The following is a 25,378-nucleotide window of genomic DNA, read 5'->3' on the forward strand; positions in this document are numbered from 1 at the left end:
TCTATATTATCTGCGTAAGTAATTTATGAAGTCAATTATTAATGAAAAACCGACTGGACAATAAAACTTTCAAACAAATAAAATAATTCATAATGTTGCCTCCTCTAATCATATAAAATAATTGAATATTGAAGAATTAATACGTATAATATCAGGTGGATGGCCGAGTTGCTATGATGGCAGCCTACTGTTCTGGAGCACCCGAGACCAAATGCATTGTGGGCCCTCCTCATTGCTAACTCATAATGGGCTTGCTTAAATAAAGAGGCATTCTCAGTACCCACAAGGCAGAAAGTTAAAATAGTATTGATATATCACGAATACTTAGGCTATATTTTACAACTTATCATTGTAAATATTATGAAAACGTAGTAATAAATAAATAGATTAGATTATTTTTGTTGTTTATTTTAATTGTAGAATTTCTTAATGTTTTAGAATGTCGTTTAAATTAATATTTTATTATAAATACAGTTATAGTAATGTATTTTACTGTATATTTAGGGACATAATATTTAGGAGTCATATGAAGCATTGAGCATTGTTCTTTTTATATCTAGCAGCAGAATATTAGCATTTTATTAATGTACGATTTTAATAATATACGTCCATTTTAAACAATAAAAAGTGGTGTAAAATCATGTTCTGTTATGTATAAATTAATTTAAATTAACAGATCCGTTGTATTAATTTAAAAGAAATTAAATAATTAGTAATAAATTCTTTATTTATTTTACTTTCAAATTAAGAACAATAACCAGCATTAATGTAGCTAAACTTTTAACTATATAATTCTTAATGAGGAAAGAATGCAACAAATGGAAGAGTAGTTTCATAATTCTCCAGCTATTAGTCATCTTTAGGTCATCGCTCGATGTCTGTGTAAACATTAAACTTACATAAAAACATCCAGTTCAAAAGAACTGGTGATTTAAATATTTTTTACTAAGAAAGATTCTTAACTGCTGACTTCATTCCTTTCATTTTTTTTTTCTTCTAACAATTATCATCTTAAAATTTTAAAAAAATCATCTGTTATATTTCATCACGTCTAAATATAAAACTTCAAAGAATATTCTATTAAAAAGTTAGTTTATTTGGGAACCAAATAACTATGTTATGAAAATAAATAATCGTGTTTATTAATGATTATATGAAAACAAATTCTAACTAATAAAACAGAAAGCTTCGAATTTAAAGTAGAACGAAATTAAGAGATATTTTAAGGTTTTCTGTGGTATTGAAATCTCTGTTTTGATAAATTATTTTGTAGGTTACTAACGTGTAATGATTCTCATTTAATATGATAAAAGTCCATAAACCGTGGATCTTTAAAATGAAATAAAAACAACCGTAGAATCTATGGATTTATACTAAATTTGTGGATAATTTTAATGTATGTAAGCAATAAAATGGATTTTTATGGATTAAAATGAATTCAATTTTAAAGTTTAAAATAAAAAAAAAATGAAATGATTCATTAATAATATCAAAACGAAACTTGATAACACGTCAGTTGTATATCCATGTTTCTCACTTGATACATTCTATCAGTGAACTCTTAATATATGTTTATTTAACATACCTGCGACGCGATGCCAGGAATGAGACCTTGATCCTCTCATAACAGAACAGAAAAAAAGAAAAAACAGTTAATAGAAAATAAACGAGAGTGCTGCTTTATTTTTTTCTTAATTTGAATAAATACAAAAAATTGGCCGTAAAAATTGATAAAAATAGCATTAGTATTGCTACAATTTTAAAATATTTGCATAGTAATGCAAAGAAATTTTGCGTTTGTATGCTTGCTTGATGGATGGATAGAAGATAAATCACTATGATGACGAATAAATATGGCACTTGCACATGAATATGTTCTATTTACAAATGACTTCCTTACTCTAAAATTTATATATAGTCTATATTTATATATAAAAACATTTGATAGCTTCTGCTGGTCAGAATTACAATTGCACAAATGTTAGATTACACCTGAGCTAGTCAGTTTATTAAATAAATAAAAATTCAAAAAATTTGTTGATTTGATCTTTCCATTCTTCAACGTTAAAAGTTCATTTCTATCACTTGATAAACTTTATTTACATACAAAAAATATCTAACATTTCACCATCAAAGGGGACGTCTGGCTGGGCTGCTGAATAGGGAAGATAAGTTTTGTAGTCATTTTCTTAACCCCCAGCATTGTCTTGTACCACATAAAAATCACTTTGTAAAGTAGAAAAATGCTCAAACAACACAAGCAACAACTACAAAAGTTGATATTATTTTTTGTACTTTCTTCTGGAACTTGCTGTTCTATTGTGACTTCAACTAATAATTGCGCTGTTAACGAAACAGCTAAGCCACATAGATCATTGTAATTATAATAAAAGAAAGGTTAATATAAATATAGTATACACATAAATACTAGTAATATCCGAACTGACTAGTTCATCGTGCCTTTTATGGTACGTATCATATGGAGTATTGCATGCTGTCGTTAGAATCCGTATCTGATATGTCGTCTTCTGATGATGTACCGCTCGATGGAGGAGTGTCTAGAACTGGGATATTCAGGTCCAAGTATTCCTAAAAGATATATAAAATTTCATCTATTTTAAGAGTGGAAAGAAAATTTTATATCAATCGATTTTTCAATGTTTAAAATGAATGTTAAATAATAAGCAATTTTCGTTTTAAAACATGGCAATTTTCCAGTGTTACAGTCATTAGTGAAAGCATTTCTTAGAATCAAATTGTATGACTGAATACAAAATTTCCACTTCTAATTATATTATAATTATATTCAAAGAATATCTTCTATAATAAATTTAAATTTGCCTTTGTTATGTAAAGCAAAACGATTAAAATTGTTTATTATTATCAAAAATTGCGTTTTTTTAGAGTCTAAAAGCTTATACTGTAGTTTGCTTTTAGAGTATAAAAAACGCAATTTTTTCAGAATTCTAACTAAATAAATTTTATTAAATGTTCTAAGATTGTATTTTAAATACTTTTAGAGATTTTAAAATATATATATTTCTTATACAGAAAAATTAAAACTGTAATATTTAATGAAGTTTACCTATTCAAAATGTGGATTAACTTATAAATCAGTGCAATTTTTGATATCATAATATAAATTTATGACACAATAAATAAAATAATGCAAATCTTTTAACTTAAAACACTATAAAAATAGAAATCATTAAGGAAAGTTTTAAAAATATTAATTTGGAAATAAAATTTAATATAGATAAAATTATTATTATTATTATTATTATTATTTAAGTTTGTCCTGTTAAATACCATTCTTTTGCTTATATTAATATTTTAATTCTATAGTTCCTTTTTGAAATATTTCTTGAAAGTGATTCTAGAAGCCTCAAATTTAAATCTATAATTGATTTTTCTTTTTGAAAAATTTTTATAGAATTTTCTAGAATTGATTTTTGCCATACAACTTTGAAAAAGCTAAATTCGCGTTAAAGCTATAATAAGTATTCATTATATGTAATGTAGTGTTTAATTCATGTTTTCGAAGGTGGACAGTTTCACTTCCGGACATAATGCGCTCCTAATATATACTGTACGCTCCTAAATTACCTTTATAACATGCAATTCTATTGGTAGAGTTGCACGTTATAAAGGTAATTTCATTCCCAGAAAACAGAGAAAAAAAACTAAAAAGTCTCTTATTAAACTAGGAAAACTTGCATAAACATTTTATATTATATAAAACACTATTTTAAATGTTAAAACCGTTAGTAAAAACAAAAATAGATAATACAAATGAATTGTTTTTTTTTTGGTTTGTTTGTTTAATTAAAACTGGCCATAAAAGTCACCACACAAAAATATACTGTAGCTTAAAATTTACTTTATAGAATAAATATTATGAATCATGTGAATTTAACAGGATTTGGAAAGTCAATTGCTTAATTCTTGATTAAGTATTCTGAGAAATGTTTATAATTTGCTTTGGAGGAAATACTTTTGTTTAATATAATCTGTCAGCAATATCTAAAAGGCAACTTAAAGAATCTAAATAATGAAAGCTCTAATATAAACAGCGGTGAGCCTATAGTAAAGTTGTTGGGATTTCGAAAGTCAATTGCTTAAATGTTCTTGTGAAATGTTTCACATTTATATTTTAGTTCGTTAGAAATCATTTAAATTAATTATGTTTTTGTACGTGTTAATTTATGTATAAACTCAAATAAATAAATCAGAATTACTACATTTTTATGATGATTTTCGTAAAAACTATTGATGATGCAATAAATTTGTAATTAAATTAGAAAAATCTGTGTCTACTGGAATAAAAATATTTTAATACAGTTTATAGATTGCTTTATGGGTTTATATTTTTGATCATTTTTAATAAGAAATGTGTTTTCGACTAATACTTGAAGTATAGATTTTTTTTTAATTCTTTTCATTTTTTATTTTCAAAATATATTTTATCTTGTAATTCAATTCTAAGATTTCTAATGATGATAGTTACCTGATCACACGTAAGAGTTAATATCCTGTCGAGGTCCTCTACCAGCTCGCTAAAAGTAGGTCTGTGATTAGGTGAGGCTTGCCAACATTCCCTCATTATCATATAGCTAAGAAAATAAATATATTTAATAGTATAAATAATTATTAAATAAGAGATATTGTGAAATTTGCACTTACATTTCTAAAGAACAATGAATGGGTTTTTCCATTCTGTGACCATCTTTTAACAACTGAAATAGTTTCTCGATAGGAATGGATGGATAAGGTGTGCCTCCTAAAGTCATAATTTCCCATAAGAGTATACCATAGGACCAGCTACAAAAAAGTAAGATCTTCGAATTTAAATATCATTTAAAATAAGCTTTAATTTACAATAAATTTAAACACTTACACGTCACTTTGAGGAGTATAAACGCGATCAAAGAGTGCTTCTGGTGCCATCCATTTGACCGGTAACCTTCCCTGTTGAATTAGTTTAAGTGATTAAAAATTTTATTATTGAAATTTCCTATAAATAATTCATCATTAGATTTACATCAGTAGTTTTCTTGTAGTAATCAATGTTATGTATATCTCGAGCCAAACCAAAATCTGCAATTTTCATGATGTGGTCTTCAGTCACTAAGACATTACGAGCTGCCAAATCTCTGTGTATACACTGAAAAAACATTTTTTAATGTTAATTTTTGCATATAAATCTGAAGGAAAGAGCGAATAATTGATTAGTTACCTTTTTGGATGCGAGATAATCCATTCCTCTAGCGATTTGATAAGCAAAAGAGACTAGATCCATCTGATTTAAAGTCTTTGGTTTGAAGTTTGTACCGATTGCGCGTTCGTATCCAGAACTAGGACGGTGTGATCTTAAGAAATCGCGAAGATTTCCATTTGGAGCATATTCTACAATTACGTACAAAGGACCTAGAAAAAAAATAAATAAATAAAATGAATTTTAAACAATTGTTCTGCCTTACAAATTAAAATTATCTTGAGTAAGCATGTTGTTGAAATTCATAAATAAAATTTCAATTTACCATTTTGTGTACAACATCCTAAAAGATTAATAATATTTATATGTTTCCCAATCAATTTCATCACTTCCATTTCTGAAACCAAATCTGCCATTTCTCGATCCGTATGACCATCTGTAGATAGAAATGCAATAAGTTCAATTATTAAGATAAAACTTGCATTTAGACTAAAACAAGAACCATAAACTGAGTTTTAACTCACCCTTTAACATCTTCACTGCTACAATAGTAGGTTTTTCCTTTCCGTATAATGAATAAACTTCCCCCTTCATCACCTGACCAAATGCCCCTTCACCCAAAGGTTTTCCCAACACCAACCTAACAAGAGGAGAAGAAACGCTTTGTTAGTCTTGAAAATTCATGCAACCCCATTTATTAGTTAATGAAGATTCATGCAATACAGAAGAAAAGAATAGTAAAAGTGGAACGAGAAAGAAAATATGGAGGATCTTTCTGATTTTTGAAAAACAGTTTAGCTAACCTTTCTCGAGGAACTTCCCACTCTGGGTCCAATGGCAATTCGTATTCTGATACAGTCGTTAATTCTGAAGAGAGACGACCTCTTGGGCAATCTATCTTCACTAAAGGGGCTACTGAAGTTTGAGATGTATCAGAATCCTATAGACAAGCGTTAAACCTTTAGACAAACGTAACTGAATCCTTCTGAAAGTGGAATCTAGAAGGATTTATACCTGTCTTTCCAAAACAACTTTTTTCTTAATAATAATGTGATTTGGTGCATTAGCTAAAGATAACTTTTGTTGTTGAGATGCTGCTGCACGATAAGCCAACACTGCAACACCCGTGCTTACCACTCCAATAGCGACCATACAGATGATTACGATGGTCCAAGTTTGCAAACCACGAAATCCATGATTTATTGGCATAGCCGCTACTTTATCGGTACTGTTAACTTCCGTAGGATCTAATCAAACAGATAATCATCATTTAGCAAAGTTAGATTTCATAATATTTATCTAAATTGAGTAAAATATTTACGTGGTATGACGTTAAGATAAACTGTTCGATATGTATATCCTAAAGAATTGCCTGCGAGACATGTATACCATTCTTCATCGTCAAAGGTGACATTATTGATAACTAATATATGGGGATCTGTGATATTAGGATCGGTATTCTGAAGAAAGAACGTCTCGAGATTAGTGTCATTTACTAATATTCACTTTGTTTACTAGATAGGAACTTACATAAATAGGCGTTACGTAAGGAAAACTGTCGTTATAATTGTAAGATCCGTTGATCGTGTAATGTTTTAACCATCTAACATGAGGTTGAAGATCGCTGATGAAACGACATTCAAATCGTGCTTGATCTCCTACGTATACAGTTTGATTGGACGGATAACCATCTCTTATTATAGGTTTATGAGGCACTCGTTCTGTGCAAAAGTAAACAATTTTTAATAAATAAAATATTAATAATTGAATATCAAATCATAATACTTGAAGAACTTAAAGAAATATACCTTGAACTTCGAGAATATAAGTAGAATTAATAGTTTCTTCCCCACGCGTTAAAATACAAGTATAATTTCCGCTATCCGTTGTCATTAAATTAAGCATAACTATTGACCATTTACGGAATATAATCTGTTAAATATTTTTAAATGTTAAATTATTATTTTTTAATATAAAATAATTCATTATTCATTTATATTATAAATATTTACAGATTTATTTTAAAAGAAAGCAGCTTGTAAGTAATTTGCTCTTTATTTGTTTTACGAGTAATTGAAATTTATAATTTAAAGTTTACACTTTCTTGATTTACGCTCTCTTTTCGTACGATTTATCTCTAAAAAACATGAAAAAAAATTTACAGACATCACACTTCATCTTTTTTTAGTTGCATTCCAGCATCTAAGCGAAACGTTCCTATTAGCTTTCCCTGTCTGTTTGTACAACTACAAAAATAATACAGTTCTAACTGAATGAATCTGATTAAATTTTTATGCTTTAAATTCTTATATTGATTGATATTTTTTAAGGCTTTAGTACAATTAAGAATTTATGGTGATGACTGCCTGAACGAAAATGAATTAGCAAATTGTCATCTTAATGGACCGTTTAACGAACTTTGTCGTTACAACGTTTACAAAAACATTTTGTAAATTTCTCTCTTGTCTATTCTAGAATGCGTGTAATTTGTGTTTAAAATTACTTTACACCTACCTTCTCACGGCGATATAAATTTAATTTTAGTAAGGTTTTTTTTATATATATATGTTTTACAGCGATATATCGCAGTAAAACATAATTAAAACTTAGATAAAACGCAAATTAAACATCGAAAAATTCTCTTTAATCGTGGAATTTATCAAAAATATTTATCATGAATTTAAAATTCATGATAAATACTTGAAAATCATAAATTGTCCGTTCGAAATTCGTGTTTAAACTGCTAGATTCAACGAACATGTCCACAGAATTAACACGAAAAACGTGAACTTGACATAAATAAAACATGAAATTTTTATACACTGTCGAACCTCCGATAACGTCTTCCTCAAACAGCGCTCATTTTTTTTTCAGGAACTTTCTTTGAATAAAAATGCATATAAAATAACCTTCAAACAATTGCCACCTCCAAACGACGGCCATTTTTGTTATGTTCTTGTCAGTGGCCGTTGTTCAGAAGTTTGACTATATTTATATTACATAAAATACCATTAATTAAAATATATTACCTCTTTATCTAAAGTTCTTGTAGGTGTTTGAGAATTTTTTAACCATGTCACGTTTGCAGAAGTAATACCTTCGTAAGGACATTTCAGCACCACCATACTTCCTGCAGGTTTGGCAATTAAAATGATGTCTTTTTTGTCTTGTTCAAAAAATTTTGAGTCTGAAAAGTAAAAAAATGAATTACTTGACTTTTCGTTAGGAATTAGAAATTAAAATTTATTTTATCTAAAAATTTATTCGAAATTCTGTTAAATAACACTATTATAAATCTTTTTGTACAATAATTTCTTACATTTTTCAGAGGAATCATGTTTGACACTTGTATCAAAATCCATACCTTCATCTTGAAACATGTCATCTGGAAAAAAATTTGGTCCAGAAGTATTTCTTATTGGGAATTTCATTAGGTTTTTTGTTTTAAAACATTATTTTACAAGGAAAATATTATTTATAATTTATTTTGTACCAGAATTTAAATTATATTTGTATTTAAAAAAGGAGAGGGAAGAATATAGGAGAAGGCATGGACAGGAAGGTCTAGGATTAAATATGGTTTAATAGGGAAAATATTTGGGAAATGTACTTTAAAATGAGGGAAAACTAATGATTAAATCTCTTCTTTGTATTGAATGTATTTTTTCTGAATTTAAGTGAAAAATGTGTGATTCATCAAGGTTTATTTGATGCTTACCAATAACTTTCACCGTAAAGTTTTTCCATAAGATTCCGAATTCATTAAAGGCTTTGCACGCGTATGTATCAGTATCATCATCTTCAACATCATTTATAGTTAAGCTGTATCTGCTTGTCTTTATTCGTGGCGAATTGCTAGATATTAATTCATTATCTCTGTACCATATAAGATAAGGTTTAGGTGAACCATCAACTGGACAACGCAACTTCACCTTTTCACCTCTTGGCACTTCGAGATATGTTGGTCCATCTTCACGTAACTTGGGTGGAACTGTAAATATAAAGGAGTATTGTGGAATGTATATAATATTTTAGCAACATTTTGTTTCTCAAGGTTAAAAATATAATTATAAAATCGGTAGTGACATCCGTGGGACATCGGAAAACAAATGATGACAGAGATGGATGGCCAGCATCCATTTTGCTACAAAAAAAAACATACAATTTGTTCTCTAAATAAAACAAATGTTCATTATTAAAGTAAAGCGTTGCTCTATCGGGATTAATTCGAGCGTAGTGCTTAGAGATTTTTAAATTTCTCGAGTTAACTCGCAATCGATATACCTGGAAAGGGACTTGTGGCAGTTTGAATTTTGGGATGTTCAAAATAAAGATTAACTCGAATAATCTACATTGATATGGAGAATTATCCATAAAATTCTTGAGAGTCATTCAACTCGTGTCATTCGATAGCAAAGCAAACTGTCACCTTAGGGACATAGCGCTACACATTCGTTAACACCGTAATGCCATAAAGGCCGTCTGTCCATGTTGGGAGAGAGGTTGGATTATTGCCAAAAGAGCGCTGTAAACATATGTGCAGTGAGGGTGACTATATCCACGTGCAGGGGAGACTATTAATAAACAAGAGGGAATAGCAGATAGGATTAGTTGATGAGCAGATTTCATCTCTAGCTATAAATAACACTTTCTTCCGATCTGTCACCCTCCACAAATTTCCACTTTATTCGTGTTTTAAAATCCAAATAGGTTCTCCTAAAAAGGCGAATACGACGTTTTAATGTCTCTCTTTCGACTTCCTACACCTTATTTGGAGAGGAATTAAAACCTTTAATGATTACGATATCCATTTTTATATCGTAAAGACGAAATTTCCAATGTTGCATAATTGCGTCAATTGACAACAGATGGCACAACCTATCATTTGCCACTCGATGAAAACGAAATGACCGAACCCATTAAACTTCTTGTGCTCTTCTTAATTTAACATTAATTTTTAAAATTAATCTAATGTTACTTTACATAATTATCATCATTTTAAATTGAATATCAATAATAGCAATTGTGTGTTGCTATTCAATTGTGTTCCTGAGACTATTCCCCGAAATGAAAGTATCAAGAGAGTATTCTTGAAAAATACTTCAAAGAATATTGAATCATACTCTTACATTTCTCTGAATCTTAATTTATATGATCCGCTATACTCGAATTAAACCGTTAACCCGAAATAATTTGAGCCATTTGAGCTCTCGTTACATGTTTGAATGCAAAATCTTTCTGTGGTTACAATCGTGACCACAGGAATATTTGTTCTAAGAATTCTTGTTTCAATTAAATATACCGCACGAGCTATACGAAATCCTCTTTTGAAAAATTATATAATTTAATTGGTTAAAAAAAAATAGTGTAATCTTATTTACACCAAGTCGTTCCTAAACTGGTAATTTTGATAGTAACAAAAACTCATATTCATGTTTAATATATGTAAGTGTCTTATTTCTCTGGATGAGTAGAAAGTTGACAACTTTTATCGCAGGAGGGAGACGTTGCAGTTTTTAGGAGCAGTCGGTAACGTAGAAATACCTCCACAAATCAAACACCCTAAATACCGATGTCAGCTTCTGGTCGCGTCATTCCGTGAAGTGAATTCGTTTCTGATGGCTTTACCTCTCGAAGAGACACACACCAGAAATTATCTGTTTTCTATCTCCAAAATTTCGAGTGAGGTACTCCACCCAACCTATTTGTCTCTGCTGCACTTAAGTACTCGTTAGGAGTTTCTATATATGAGTAACCTTAATACGAGGGATGATAAATGTCATAATTAAAGGAATAGAAGGGCATAATGCTCGGCATATTGAATTACTTTAACTTGTATACAAATCTGTTATGTATTCTTCTTTCTCTTTACTGTAATTACTGTAGGATGCGTATCACGTTTACCGAGGGAGCAGGTGGACAGTAACAACTAAATTAAGTCGAGTAGACGAGACGTTTGTCGGCCCACTCCTTTGAATATTCCTCGAAAGTGTGTCCGAAATTTCCGGTCAGTTCTTCCACTCCTTCGAGTTTAACGAATGTTTTTAAGATGGAATTTTTAGTGCCATTCTCTACTATGGTGTCTGTTTTACGAGGTTCAGCTATAAAAGTGGATCCGTGGCTCCTCCAAGTCAGTAAAGTAGTACATTTTAAAAGGCTGAAATACTATCTTGTTGTTAGTGGCTTCTGGTTGAGATTTTCTAGATGCAATATGCAACAAGAAACCATTGAAGCATATAAAAATTATATGGATGTCAAAGGGATCTTCATGCTCATATTTATTTAATTTTTTTTGTATTTTAGTTACAATTTTTTTGTTATTATTATGTTTTTTTATGGCGCTTAGTTGTAAAACTCTTATAGATCCTCTAAGTTAACATGGCTTAATTTGAAAGGTGAAATTTCATTGCTTATGCTTTTGCTCAAAATTTCCTTAACGTAACATGTGACATAAGATAAAGGATCATTGGAGTACGTAAAAGTTATCTGGATGTCAAAGTGATTTTCATGCTTATATATATATATTTTTTTTCCTAAGCTGTGTGTGGTTTCGTTCCTTAGTAGTATTTTAGCATAAATAACCAGAAGTATGATGTAATTACGACACTTTACCAATCAGAGGTCGTAATAAACAATAATTAATCCTTGTAAAGACAGTAAAAAGGAGACGCACACTTCCTGTGCATAATCAACAGACCGTGAGTGGCCTTGCATCAAATGTTTATTATACGAGAGTTAGGGTTGATCTCTATAAAAACCAGGTGCCCCAATGTATACAAGCCAAAGTTTGGGAGAGATAAACATCCACAAAATGATGGATAGAGGGCAGGAGTCTGTAGTAACCTTAACTGACTGTATGCATATTAAAATTAATTTCTATTAGTCTCTATAACAGATAATTGTTTACTAAAGTAAAGGTACAATTAAAGTTCTGCTTTCAATGCCGAGGTCAAAATGAAATAACGTACGAGATTCTCAAGTTACTCTTAACAAAATTCACTCCAATAATGTTTATTTAGATATTCAACAGATGTGTTGGATATTTAAGTGAAGTCTGCTCTAGGTTTTATAAATTAAGATAGGGTTATCACTGTTGAATATGGTGAAATCACATGGAAAAGGTAAACAAGCTTAAAGAAAATTTTACATGTAGATATGATGTTTTGATAATATAGAATTGTATAATTAGAATACACTTAAAAAAGCGTATCCAGTGAAGAAAGAAAATCATTAAAATTCGAAATTAACATTACAAAGTGTTACGAATATTCCTATTTTTTTCAGAAAAAGAGCATTCAAGATGACAATTTCGAACTCAACATCATTCGATTACTTACGTAAATTACTCTGAGATGATAATTAAATTAATAAATGCGGATTTTTATTTTTAAAAAACTCAGTTATCCATTAAGATTGTTCTCAACATAAAAACCACTCAATTAAACTACATTAAAATCATTTGAAGTTGTTATAATTCTGTTCAAAATTATAACAAACAGTTTGGAGGAGTCTCTTAATGCAGATAAGCTTAGCAAATATTTCATCTCTTTATTATTCGCTTAACACGAATAATTAAAACCCTCGAGAATCACTCACTTTTATCTAAAAATCGAATTTACATTTCTGTTTAATAAATCGTTAAACGATTCATTTATCAATATTTCACGATATTCTTTTGTGTAATTTGCATTTTTCAATATCAGATTTGATCGTAATCACGTATTTTTTCGAACATGACTTGATTAAAAGGTATTTAACCGAAGCAAGAAGTGACGAATGAGTTTGTTGATATTAGCGTAGATTTAGTTCCTGGAGGCGTTACAATTTATCAGGATCAGATAGTGTAACTGTGTAACAGGTAATCTAAGATGATTTTTCACATTAATCCCGCCCGGTTTTTTTTTTTATCTACTACCTTTCGAAAACTAATTTATGTTTCAGAAAACTGATAAATCTAAAAGGCTCCATTGCTACACTTTATCATTTTTTGTACAGGAGTGATGATTACTCTCTAGATTAAATTTCTGTGGTTTACATCAACAAAATTTGCTACCTTTTTTTTTCTTCTTCTTCTTTAAAGTATACACACCTGACCCGACAATTGATTGCTTAAGAGCCACACCAAATCTCTTGCAATTTTTGGAATTTTAAAATTAACGAGCGTGTCATTCAGTAGCGAAACACATTAACAGCTCATAAAATTTATAAATTTTCAATTTTTTTTTTTTAATACGCCTTATCATAATATATTGAGACACAAATTTTTAAGTATCATTAATAAATATACTATCTTAATATATTTATTTTTACAAGGCTATAAATTTTTGTGCATGATCGAGCGTGATTAAAAATACTACATATTACATCATACATGGCATCTTAACAGTACCTCCAACTGCTTTGACCCTGGTAAATTACGTCAGATAGTTACGTTACCGTACCACAAATTTTAGAATTGGCAAGAGTACAGAATAAAATACTGAAAATTACGTTAAAAACGAAACGGATTGCTAACACCATCACGTCATGGCAAATTTGCTTAGTTTGCTTGCCAAAATGAATGATCGGGTTAGCATATTTTTGTCTTTTTCAAATTATGTCATAATAGGAATGTAGAGAAAAAAAATTTGTATTGAAAAATATTTATAATTATGATGTATTGATAAATTAATAAATTGGTACAAAATACGTGTTGTAATTTTAATATTTTATAATAAAATTTTTCGTATTACATCATAATATTTCGTTTTTATAACAATTATTATATCACAGTTTTAATTACTTCATTATTACGTCACACAGTTTGAAATTCTTAAAATTGATTATTACGTCACGATACCGTTTCCTTGATACCAATTATTACGTCATAATTTCAATATTTTTCTACTGATTATTACGTCATGATGTGTGTTTTATTTCGATTATTAACGTCACAATCTTATTATTTTTTTTTAATCAAACCAATTAAAACATTGCATTTTATTAAGTTTTACGTCATAATTTTGACTCTTTCAATACAAAAAGTTACAAAGTATTTTTAAACATGTCGATTATTTAAAGTCATCAATTTTCAAAAATAAAAAGAAAAAAGAATTAGCCAAAGAACATTTAACAGAAACGCCTACCTATTTTTTCACGTTCGTCAAACTATCCGTGTCTCATACAAATTGTAAACAAGGAGAAGCTGAGGAGAAAGGGTCATGCCAAGAAGCGCCATTTTGTCTGTCAGCCAACACAAGAGTCAGTTTATCATTCGAGTGAGAATTGGTGAAGTGCAGCTGATTCTTTCACAGTTTCTTCGTTCACAGTTTTTTTGTGTCCTGCTATAGTTTTTTTTTGTGTGTGTGCGTGTGTGTGTTCCTTTCGTTGTACCTGTTGGTGTGACTATGAATACTATGTCCTGTTTAAACACTAAAATTGGCGCAGATATTTTTGTTTCTTATAATACTTAATCTATTTTTTAACTTCACAACCTAAATTGCTAATTTGGCGTTTAGCATTCTTAGGTGAAGGACGTTTGTTTGTTTATCTTTTTGTGAATGTCACAAACTTAATTTAATCACATATCGAATTAATAATATATATATATTATTATATTTTAAAAATAATATATTATCTATAAGAAATGTATGTTTGAACTGTGGTTTATATGAAATTTTTATCGTAAAGATAAACAGTTTAGTCTAGCTTAAAAAGTGTTTTGTTTAGAATCACTTGAAGACAAATTCTTTAAAATTTTATATATTTTTTCTTTTGATAATTTTCTTTATATTTTGTAATTTTTTCTGATATAAATTTATAAAATAAAAAGTCGAATTTAATTAGAAATTTTATATTTTAGTCTACTTATACAAAATAACATTGTGAGCTCTTAAATTATGAAAATCATATTTGAAAAGTATTTAACTAAAAAGAATTGAGAATATTTTAATTAAAAGTATACTTGTTATTATAGAAAACTAACTTTTATTAAAGTATTTTGTAGGTCTAAAATATTGATTTTAACAAGAAGAAAGTTCAGATTAGAAGTAGGCTATAACAATTTCGTTCAAAGAAGTGCTAATACCACAAGATGAATGACGAATCCCACCCCAAAGAGAAATAATTTGGAAGATTTCGAACTTGACCCTAGTGCAGCAAAGAAGCCAGGCCAAATGGCTACTGCTTCTTTTCATGACCTTTTTGCAGAACTCCCATTTCACACACTTTATTTACTCTTTCTTATTAAGCACTTTTCATTATTACATAGCATGTTATAAAATATTTATCAGATTTACTTTCAACATTCATCATTTCTTAACAAGTTACTTGAAGGAAGAAGGAGGTTTTTACGCCTTTACTTATGATGGATGGGCTCAGTTTACTCAAAAATATATCTTTCCCGTCACTAGAAGCGACCATGATCGTCGATCTGGCTAATATTACTTCGAGATATGGCTCAAATCAAAATTAAAGACATACGATGATGACCAATCCAATGTTGTACTGAAGTTAAAAGATGTTGAGGTGATGTACATTGATTATTCCATTTGATTTTAAGCTGTAAAAATGGACTAAGCAAATTTCTTAAGTTCTGCATACTTCTTGTATAAGTAAATCGCATTCTGAAATCTGAAACTAAGCTTTTTTACTAAATATAGATACCAAAAACTGGAAATAAAACTAGAAAATACAACTTATTAAGTGTGTTCGTTATCTAGTTGACTTCTTCAACTCTTCAGTCAACTTATCATTGTCAAATACGCCATGTTTTTTTCATTCCACACTCACACGTCAAACTTGACTGATTACCACACGTAAGAAAAGAAATATAAAAAAAAAATATTCATAAATAAAAACTAGTTAAAAATAAACTTTTAAAACAATAGAAAGCAATGGCAGAAAGACAATGACATCTGTGAATAAGAAAGTTTTTAAAAAGCAAGAGAACTCGTATCTGTTTACCAGCTTTCCTCTGCAAAACATACATCAAGGGAACCTTGTTGACAAAACACTGGTTCCATTCACTTAGAAAGAAGTAAAGAGAACAGCCCTGGCTGTCTCCTTCGCACGTGCTATCATAGATTCTAGAAATATTGCTTCTACTGTCACTTTTTATCAGAAGAAAACAAAAAAAAATGGAGTATAGGATTTTCAAATCAGGACAGGAGCAATCTTAACTTAAATGCTCGATATATTAAAGCTTATTTTTCATTAATATACTGTAAATATGCATTATTGGACAGTAAAACTATAAAAGATTGTAAAGAAGTGCAAAGGTCTCTTAGTGAAACTATATAGAGAGATTGACCTATAGCTTAAAGAAAGACCTAGATAATCCTGACAAACCAGGAGTTATGAAGACCGTGCCGACCTAAGTCCAGACAGGATTATTGCAGGCGACAGATCAGTCATTATTAGACAGTTATTTCTAATAACTTACGATCATTTAAATCAAACGATTACATCATCACTGATGAATGCTGCTACATATTATTTAATGTATGACACTATACTTGACAGATAGATTATATAAGAGCATTGCTTGACATCTTTCTGCCTTTGAAGTGAAAAGGTGTTAAGCTTTTAGATCATTTCTACGTTCTTGTATTTTGGACAAGTTAACTTTTTCGAAGTTATCATTTATCTTTTTCCTTTTTTTTCCCCTAGTTTTTCTGCTCTACTTCTAGTTTTTCCTTCCTTGCTCTTGTCATGCTATAGTTAGTCCATATTTAGAAAGTATTTCAGTTTCTTCTCTGTAAAAAATGTCATCCTGATAAAGCATATTTTTCTGGAAAATTCTACAACTATTTTTAAAGTTTTATGAGTTTCTTCAAGAATTTAAGACACGGTCTTAAAATTTTTCATAGTTTATCTATTGAGATTTCATAGTAGAAGCTTTAAATATAGTTTATAAGAACTTAATTTTTATTTAAAATTNCAAACTGAGAAGTACTGATTAGTTTATTTTTATTTTATAGTTTTGTACAAGTGTTGTGTCACTTCTAATCAATACTGTTTTTTATAATTAAGTAGACTATGTTTGAATAGATATTGTTCATCTAATTGATTGCCTTTTAATTTTATTTTAACCATTAATATACTTGAATAATAATTCTAAGTCAGTTCAGCCTAGGTCAAACTAGTTAAGCCTAAAGTATTTAGGCTTAACTAGTTTGACCTAGATTGTCCTGGGCTAAACTAGTATATCCTGACACGCGTAGGATAAACCCGTTTGGCCTGAATTGGGTTTGGCCGTAACGTGCACAAAAATCTAAATCATTTTAATTTATGAGAAAGTTTTAATTTTCAATAGTTACTTTCTTATAATGTAGTTTCATTTTTTTATAATTTAGGACAAAACCAGGAAAACATAGACGAGGTTATATGGGTCATTTAACCAAAATAGCAAATCACATTGCTCAAAATGCAGAAAATGGAATCAATAGTGATTTAATAAAAAGTAAAATTAAAGACATACGTACAGATATATTGAAGTAAATTAAAATAGATTTCAGCTCGTATAATTTACTTGACAAACTTGATTGCTCTACGGGTGGCCAGTTAAAATAGAAATCAAATGTGCAATTCTAGTCGTTGGTTAAACTATTTTCAATCGCCATTAATTAAACTAAATTCTCATTTAAACTTAACAAACAAATACAATATCATGAAGGCTTATTATTAAATGCATTTCACGTTCTTTAAACCTGTCGTAATTTATATACTTTGTATAAAAAAGAGCACGCCTTCGTTAACAAACCAAATTCAAATAAAAAAAAAACAACTTAATTCATATAAAAATCTATAAAAGTTAATCATGAAGACAGGATATTTTTTATCTGCGATATATTTTTTTTATATTTATTACTACCTCCAACGTGTAATCAATGTTTTACGTTATCTTTCGATTATAAACTGTAATTTACTGCCATTAATATTAATTGGATCTCTCTTCTACTAACAGCAATACATCTACCTATTATAAAGTGAAATTTAGTGCTGTTGATATGCGCATATGCTTCTTATCTGATTCCTATCCTTTAATTGTGCCGTAGCCTTCTATTTTGCTTCATCTCTGCTTTGCTTCATCAGTCTCCCGCCGGGGACGGGTATCTATCCCTAGGGGTGCCTCTAACGCACGTGCTAATATCCGATTTCATGAGCTGCACCACTTCCATCCATCCATTGATTACCGATAGATTCTTAATTCCAAATGTTTCGAATTTATCATTTATTTTTATCTAACCAAGTAGGATCCTTAAAGAAATCTCGAGCTTCTCCAAAAGTCTCCAAACTCTTGACTTTTAACCTTACACAGCACGAAACGAATTCGCTTTTCGGATGTGAATTTAAACTGTTATTTTTAAACGATTTATTTGTTTCTTTTCTTAGCAATATTTTAAAGATCATTGCTATATTTTTTTTTATTAAAGGAAAAAAAAACTGTCCTTCCACACGTGGTGACTGAACAAAACATAATAAACGAGTTCATGATGGACAGAGCAAGCAGTGAATCAACAAAGTTGTAATTCGATATCTTTACCAACGCCTTTTGTTATTTACTTAACAAGAGCTTAACTCTTTCATGCCTAAAATGCAATATATTTAGACCTCTTTTATACATAACGACCCTTTTATACTTTATAAAGAACTGTATCGTAATTTTATTTCCTTTTTTTTTTAATGAATTTTTAACGTTTTCGCATGCTGATGCTTAACTCGAAACGACCTTATATAAGAGTTTAATAAGTAAATTATAGTTAAATATATATAATTTCATAAAAATAAGTCTTAAAAGATCAAGAAAATTTTTTATATTTTACGTGTTCTCGAATCTTTCGTCCCTTTTGAACTCGGGAGAAGTTGCAACTTCTTCGGGCCATGTGGACAATGTCATTGGAAGGGTCACCTTACAGTAGGTTCATATCAGAGTTTTTTTAAGCTATTTTTTCATGATTCTAAAACTTTTCCCTTGCCCTTTTCTTTTGTGATGAGTCTAGATATTATTATCGAAAAGGATTCATCCATATTAATTAAGATAAGGCCTTCCTTTATTGCTAAGTTGAACATACCAGAGATGTTTATGTCACATAGCAGTTCTAGGAGGTGTGAGAACATGTGCCCCTCCTATCCTGTTGTTGTTCCTTATCCCCACCCAAAAAAGAGGTCAAATTGTTCTAAATGAACCGTTAAAAGACGGACTAAATGCTTTATTTAACAAGCTTAAATTAATTAATTTTAAAAAGTAAAATTACCTCCAGCTTTAGCATTTCCAAATGCTAAAATTCCGCAAGTCACTATCAAAAAAATATGTCTCAGTTCTTGATTTTTGCACATCGTTCTGTTCAAATGAATGACGTTCTGTCTTCACTCTTCATGTTGTGGCACCTAATAGATAATTATTAAAGTATGTTTGATTAATTTGTATGCTTTAACATTAACTTTGGTATCTAATATTGTTTATTTAGTACAGTTTCTAGATAAAATATCAAGTCAAATATATTACTGCATTATTCTTGTTATAAATATTCAGCTTTAAATAATTTTTAAAATATTTAAGATTTTTTAAATTTAGTTTATAAATAATTTTTATAACTCTAAACTGATCAAACTAGCAAAGATTAAGTTCAATTTTCTTACATTTAAAGTTGTAATTACAAAAAATATATTTATTAATTAATTTACAGCAAAACAAATTCAATTTAACTTAAAAAATTAACGTAAAATTTAATTTCAAGCATAGTTTTAAGAGTTTCTTTTCTACTTAAGCATTAAGGAACTTCCAAAATAACCTACATTTACATTTTAAACTATTACAAGAACAGTTATATATAAGATTTAAATTGTTTAAACATTAAGAGCAATTCGACCTTTCATCATTCTAAAACCTCCTTAGCAAGATGTTTACTAAGATAAGAAATCAGCCTGGACATTTGTAAATAATCCCCTATAAATAGCATAATGCTTCATCTTTTTTTTTTATTATTCAATTTTTTAAGGAATAAAAGAATCAAGTTTAAACTATTAAAAAACGTTTTTCTTTTTTAAATATTAATTTCATAATAATAAGAAACAGCTGCAAAGATAAACTACGATTATCATCGTTTGTCTTCGTTGATTCTGACAATAGTCCAATTAAACGAATTTTTGAGCTAGTTTCAATGAAACTAAATAACATTTTCACTTATATATAAAAAAAGAATTCCCCTTAGTAAACGTGAGAAACGTTAAATTGATCAAGTAAATGTATTGAAGTGATTTTTCCTGTCCCTTCCTGTCATTGTTCAATTCTCTTAGAAATCTTAGGGCCTACAACCCTGCAGAAATCAATTAATAAAAGTGGAATATTTTAACTTCCCAGACTTAAAAAAAAAAACAATTTAAAACAATTAAATTAGACAATAGAAGAGTTAAATTTATTTTTTTAAGACAATAGAACCATTTTAGTAGATGCCAAGGTCCCAAAAGCTGTTATGAAACGATAACAATCAATTGATTAAAGGAGGTCAAAAAAACAACTATATAAATCGTCGTGTGTGGCCATAATGCTTATAAAATCTTTTGCAAAATTAAAGATAAGATTTTCTGTATATTCTTAATAGTCTGTAAATATTCATTCTGTAATGGTATAGCTTACTTTTCATCTGGTTTTCATTAACAGAAACATCCTTAAACTCCAATTATACAAATCCATTTGAGGCTCCATTTTTCTTCTATTGCATATTACCTGGCTAACCTTTAGGTCATTCCAGGGATAAATAATGTTTATAAGTTCCACATGCTTAAAAATTTGTAATAAAAATAATTGCTACAATTTTCCTTCTTAACTTAATTATAAAGAACGATTTTTATTCAATTACAAATGCTACTTTACTATTTTTATAAATAAAACGCTTGGAATTTGAGGGATTTTACGCAAAATTTTAAATGATAAGTTAATTTTTGTATACGAAAAAAATACGAACATTTTGAGAAAAATTAATTTTATTTTAAAATGTTTGATCTTATCGTAAATTTTATAAATTGACTTATTGTGATACGAAATAAATATATAGCTTCGTATCTTTAATATAAATAATTGAAAAAGGAAACAGAAACGAGTATTTATTGTAAAAAAACAAACTAAATTTTAATTATAAATCATAAAACATTGAGTGATTCATTTTATATGGGGTCAGAACTTATTCTTAAAGATGCAAACAGACCTTCTAAAGAAAAGAGGACGACGCCCCTTGTCAGGCGTCCTTCAAATAGCCATAAAAATGTCGCCATTGGACGAAAGAAGGGGACAGTTCTTCGGTCCAAGGTCTCCAGATGGTCGGAAAGATTCTGGGAAGGACGTACCCTCATCCGTCACGTGACCTTTCCGACGGTTACGAGGGAAGGAGCGCAAACGACCTTTGGGGTCTCCCAGTCCGAACAAGACGTGTATAAAGTACGATTGTGGTGAAGCAGATGCTATCACTATTGACCCGGAAACGACGTCTCCGCTTAGACTCTCATTCTCTAACTCCATAACTTAACCCTTCGTTAATTGGACGATATCTTAAATAAACCTCATTTACATACGCGCCCCATTTTAAGAAACAAATATTCATTAAAATTGCGAGACCCGAATGATTTTTAAGACATCTGGATGGGACGATAGAGCCCCAGATGCCGTCTGTCTCTCTCAAGAAGTATCACACGTGCAGTAGAAGTGATGTATGGACGAAGTTTCCGTCACACGACATCCAGAGGGACGTCAGGAGCCGTTCGAATCGCCTATGTAAGGTGAAACATTCTCACGCTGCAATCAACTTACAGCGATTAATTACGTGCATTCGACTTTAGTAAATGATAAATCTAAAACTGTACGAGGTCGACACTGCCAAATTAACCCCAAAGGTCCCGTAAGAATGAAGGAAAAGACAGCAAGATGAGAAGATGCAGGGATCCTTTCTAGTTCGATATAAAAACACAAAGTACACTTTGTTAGAACTGAAATCTGTTTATTGCAGCAACTCTTAGTCCGGTAATGGAAGGACACAAACTCTAGGATAATTTAAAGAGAGAAAACTGTCAGCTAAATTGCTAGAGTTAAATCAGGATTGCTTCTTTCTAAGAATTAGCGGCTTTTACAAAAAAGATATTACTAAATTGGACGTGGCATTAAAATATTTTAAAGAAGATTGCTTACTCCGCAAAAACGACCAATTTAATAACGAATTCTACAAAAAAAAGAAAATAAAATAAATTTAAAAAGAAAAAAATCGATTTTTTATATGATATACAAACAGTTTAAAACATTTCAACTTTAAATTTGTTTTTTATCAGATAAGTTTCTTGAAAATTTAATGCTAAAGTAAAGGAAATTATCTTTTTCTTTATGTTTATTTGGAATGAAACAAGCAGTAAACAATGTTTCCGATTAACATCGAGAGCCAAATATGAAACAGGAGAAGGCACAATCCCTGTAACCGACACCTTCACTTCTCCTGCCTGGGAAAGTCGGAACATTACCAATTAACTTCATCTTCTACATTCGGCGATGATAATTAAAAGATAACATTATTCACACCGTATACAATATATGTCTAACAAAAAATAGCGCACATAAAATATGGTACTAAATCCTCATTACGTACAATATATATCAAGCATACAATCTCCATTATATATTGTATATCAAGCAAAATAAATGATACGTGGTGTACGCTGAGCATTGTACATCGAGTAAAAGGTATCGTGTATATACTATATATAAACTTAAAAGAATAATTATGTAAATATATAACAAGCAAAATACGATACGTAAAATCTATTATAACCAAAACTTAAATGTACACAAATATATAAGAATTATATAACATTTAATTTGTTAACGTAAATAGTTGGGTACACAACCTTTGTTAGTAAAATACTCAAATAAATAGTACGATCCTCAACCGAGTAAAATAAATAACGTACAATCCTTATCGTGTAAAGTACTGTACATATTTAGCTAAAATATGATAAATTATGCTATAATTTTTCCAAATATGTACGTTAAACACATCGTATAATTTCTTTTATATCCAAAATTAGTAGTTTGTTAAGCATAAAAGCGTAAATAAAATTTATTTTTTGAAACATTCCTAGAAAGAACGTAGCGAAAAAAAAAAATATTTGTAGTTAAAAGTAAACTGTTTAAAATGGAAGTAAATAAATAAAATAAAGCGATTTTCATAGAATAGATTGGTAAATATTTATTTGCGAATTAATTCCGTGGAAAATGCCTTTTTTTTTCTTGTTTATTTTAGAAGAATGGAGATTTTAGACGTGTATTTCCTGCATCAAATTAATTACAACAACACAGGTGGCTTCTTACTAATTTGGGAATGAATATTAGCATATATTTCTTTTACTTCCTGCTTTACTCCTAATTTTAAATTCCTAAACCGTTTTAAACACTTCAAAAAAATACGAGATCAAATTCGTTGATGAAAGAAAGTAGAAAGTTTTTTTGGAAGGTGTACTAAACTCTAAAAAAATATATATATTAATTAGGATGAGTGACGATTTTATGTGCCCTATTATTTCTCTCTGCCAAATTTCGTTTGACCAACTTGGCTCCTTACTACAGTAAATGCCCTACTAAGATGATTTTTTTAGAAGAAAAACTAAATGAATTGAGGTTTCCTAGAGTAAATTTTCTTTAAAAATGTTAAATATTTTCAAAAAAGTACAGAAAATCTTTAAAATATGGAGCGAATTGGGTTCTAAGCTTTAACAGATGATGTTTTAGTTGAATGGAATTTTCGGGTTTTTGACAAATCTGAAGAATTGGTGTATATAGGCATTTGTGTGAAGAGGTGCCCCCTCACCTACCCCAGGGATAGATTGACACCAACACATGTGGGCCACAGATGTAACAAAATCGGACATAGAAGCGCTCTTTGCACTTCCGTCCGTTATCCCTACTTTCTTCTATTCCGGTTCATCTTCAGGATAATCTTTGAAATTTTAAATTTAAATAATTTTCATTTTGTAAATAAATATTTATATATTTATAATTAAAAATCTAGTTAATAGCTCAATTTAAAATCAATTTTATTCGTTAAAAAGAAAATTTTTTTGTTAGTTAACGAAGACGAGAATGGTTTTAATGCCAAATTTTAATCATTTTCTAACGGAAATTATCCATAAAAACTGTTAAATATAAATAAAAATTGAACTATTTTTTTAAAGTTAATAGTAAAATATGACAAACGGAGCTATTAACTGTGTCAAAACTCTTGACTAAATGAGGTTAAGATCAAATTAATGGCTGAAGTTAAGTAGAAAATTGCTTATACAAACGCCATCAACTTAGGGTTTATAACAATTATTTATTTTCTCTGGTATGCTAGTCCTGATTGAATATATACTATTTAGCCGGAACAAGTTACTATTTATAAAAAAAAATAGTATTTTTTTTTAAGGGAGGCTTCAAGTAGCTTTGAAATGTCAGCTGTTTACGAGGAGTGACTTAGCAGAAGCTACTTCTTCAGCCATAAAAGATATTTTACTTTTTTTTTTTTACTAAACTTTAAATTTTGTATATGACTTACCTTTATATGTAGTTATTTCCGTAAGTCCAGGCGATTTAAAATTCAACAGTTTAGAATGAACAAAGATACTGTTTTTATATAAAAATTTCCAGCTGGTTGGATGGTAAAAATGCAGTCGACATATGCCAGAATATAAGAGATTTTTCTAGTCTTCTGCGAATTATTTTATCAATATACTGTCTCTGGAGTGTGTTGGATGAGGTTGATAAAACTCCTGTTGCACTCACTCTCGCTGCTTCCTCACTCAACTGCCATAGCATAAGAGCTTTGCTTGACGTGGGAGGCGCATGGACCGGGTCTATTCTTGCAGGGTGTGGTAGGTTTTCTTGGCAAACTTACCAACATCGTTAGTGTATATAATTTTGTGTAACACTTCGATGAAATATATGTATAAATAATGATCTAGTTTTAACGAGAACTATGCTTAACCGTAAATAATTAATAAGAAAAAAATTTGACTCAGAAAGTCGCTTCGATCCCCATGCTAACTTATGTAATATTTTTGAATTAAATTTTTGGATATATACTGAAAAAAATATTTGTTTATTTTATCCGAAAATATAAATATTAATACTAATAATAGGTACTCTAAAATTTTCCCCTCCAGGAA

General features: G+C 29.5%; 1 protein-coding gene across 2 annotated transcripts; it reads right to left on the reverse strand.

The window, feature by feature from the left end:
* Window positions 1-1,640: 1,640 nt before the first annotated feature.
* LOC111633255 (fibroblast growth factor receptor 3-like) lies at window positions 1,641-25,051 on the reverse strand. Of its 2 annotated transcripts, XM_023377791.1 has the most exons (18): window positions 24,769-25,051; window positions 19,453-19,585; window positions 8,934-9,206; window positions 8,535-8,600; window positions 8,245-8,402; window positions 7,024-7,147; window positions 6,746-6,936; window positions 6,537-6,675; window positions 6,230-6,462; window positions 6,019-6,155; window positions 5,740-5,855; window positions 5,541-5,651; window positions 5,237-5,427; window positions 5,042-5,164; window positions 4,898-4,968; window positions 4,684-4,821; window positions 4,508-4,613; window positions 1,641-2,589 (listed from the first exon to the last, which is right to left on the reverse strand). In XM_023377791.1, the coding sequence occupies exons 2-18, from the start codon at window positions 19,532-19,534 to the stop codon at window positions 2,476-2,478; spliced, it is 2,373 nt and encodes a 790-aa protein (XP_023233559.1). In that variant the 5' UTR covers window positions 19,535-19,585; window positions 24,769-25,051; the 3' UTR covers window positions 1,641-2,475. The 2 variants fall into 2 exon arrangements, with proteins under 2 accessions (XP_023233559.1, XP_023233560.1); XM_023377792.1 differs by lacking the exon at window positions 8,535-8,600.
* Between the last annotated feature and the right edge of the window lie 327 nt (window positions 25,052-25,378).

The sequence above is a fragment of the Centruroides sculpturatus genome, unplaced genomic scaffold (genome assembly GCF_000671375.1).
Source record: "Centruroides sculpturatus isolate CEXI.00-Female unplaced genomic scaffold, Cexi_2.0 scaffold681, whole genome shotgun sequence".
Classification (NCBI taxonomy): Eukaryota; Metazoa; Arthropoda; class Arachnida; order Scorpiones; family Buthidae; genus Centruroides; species Centruroides sculpturatus.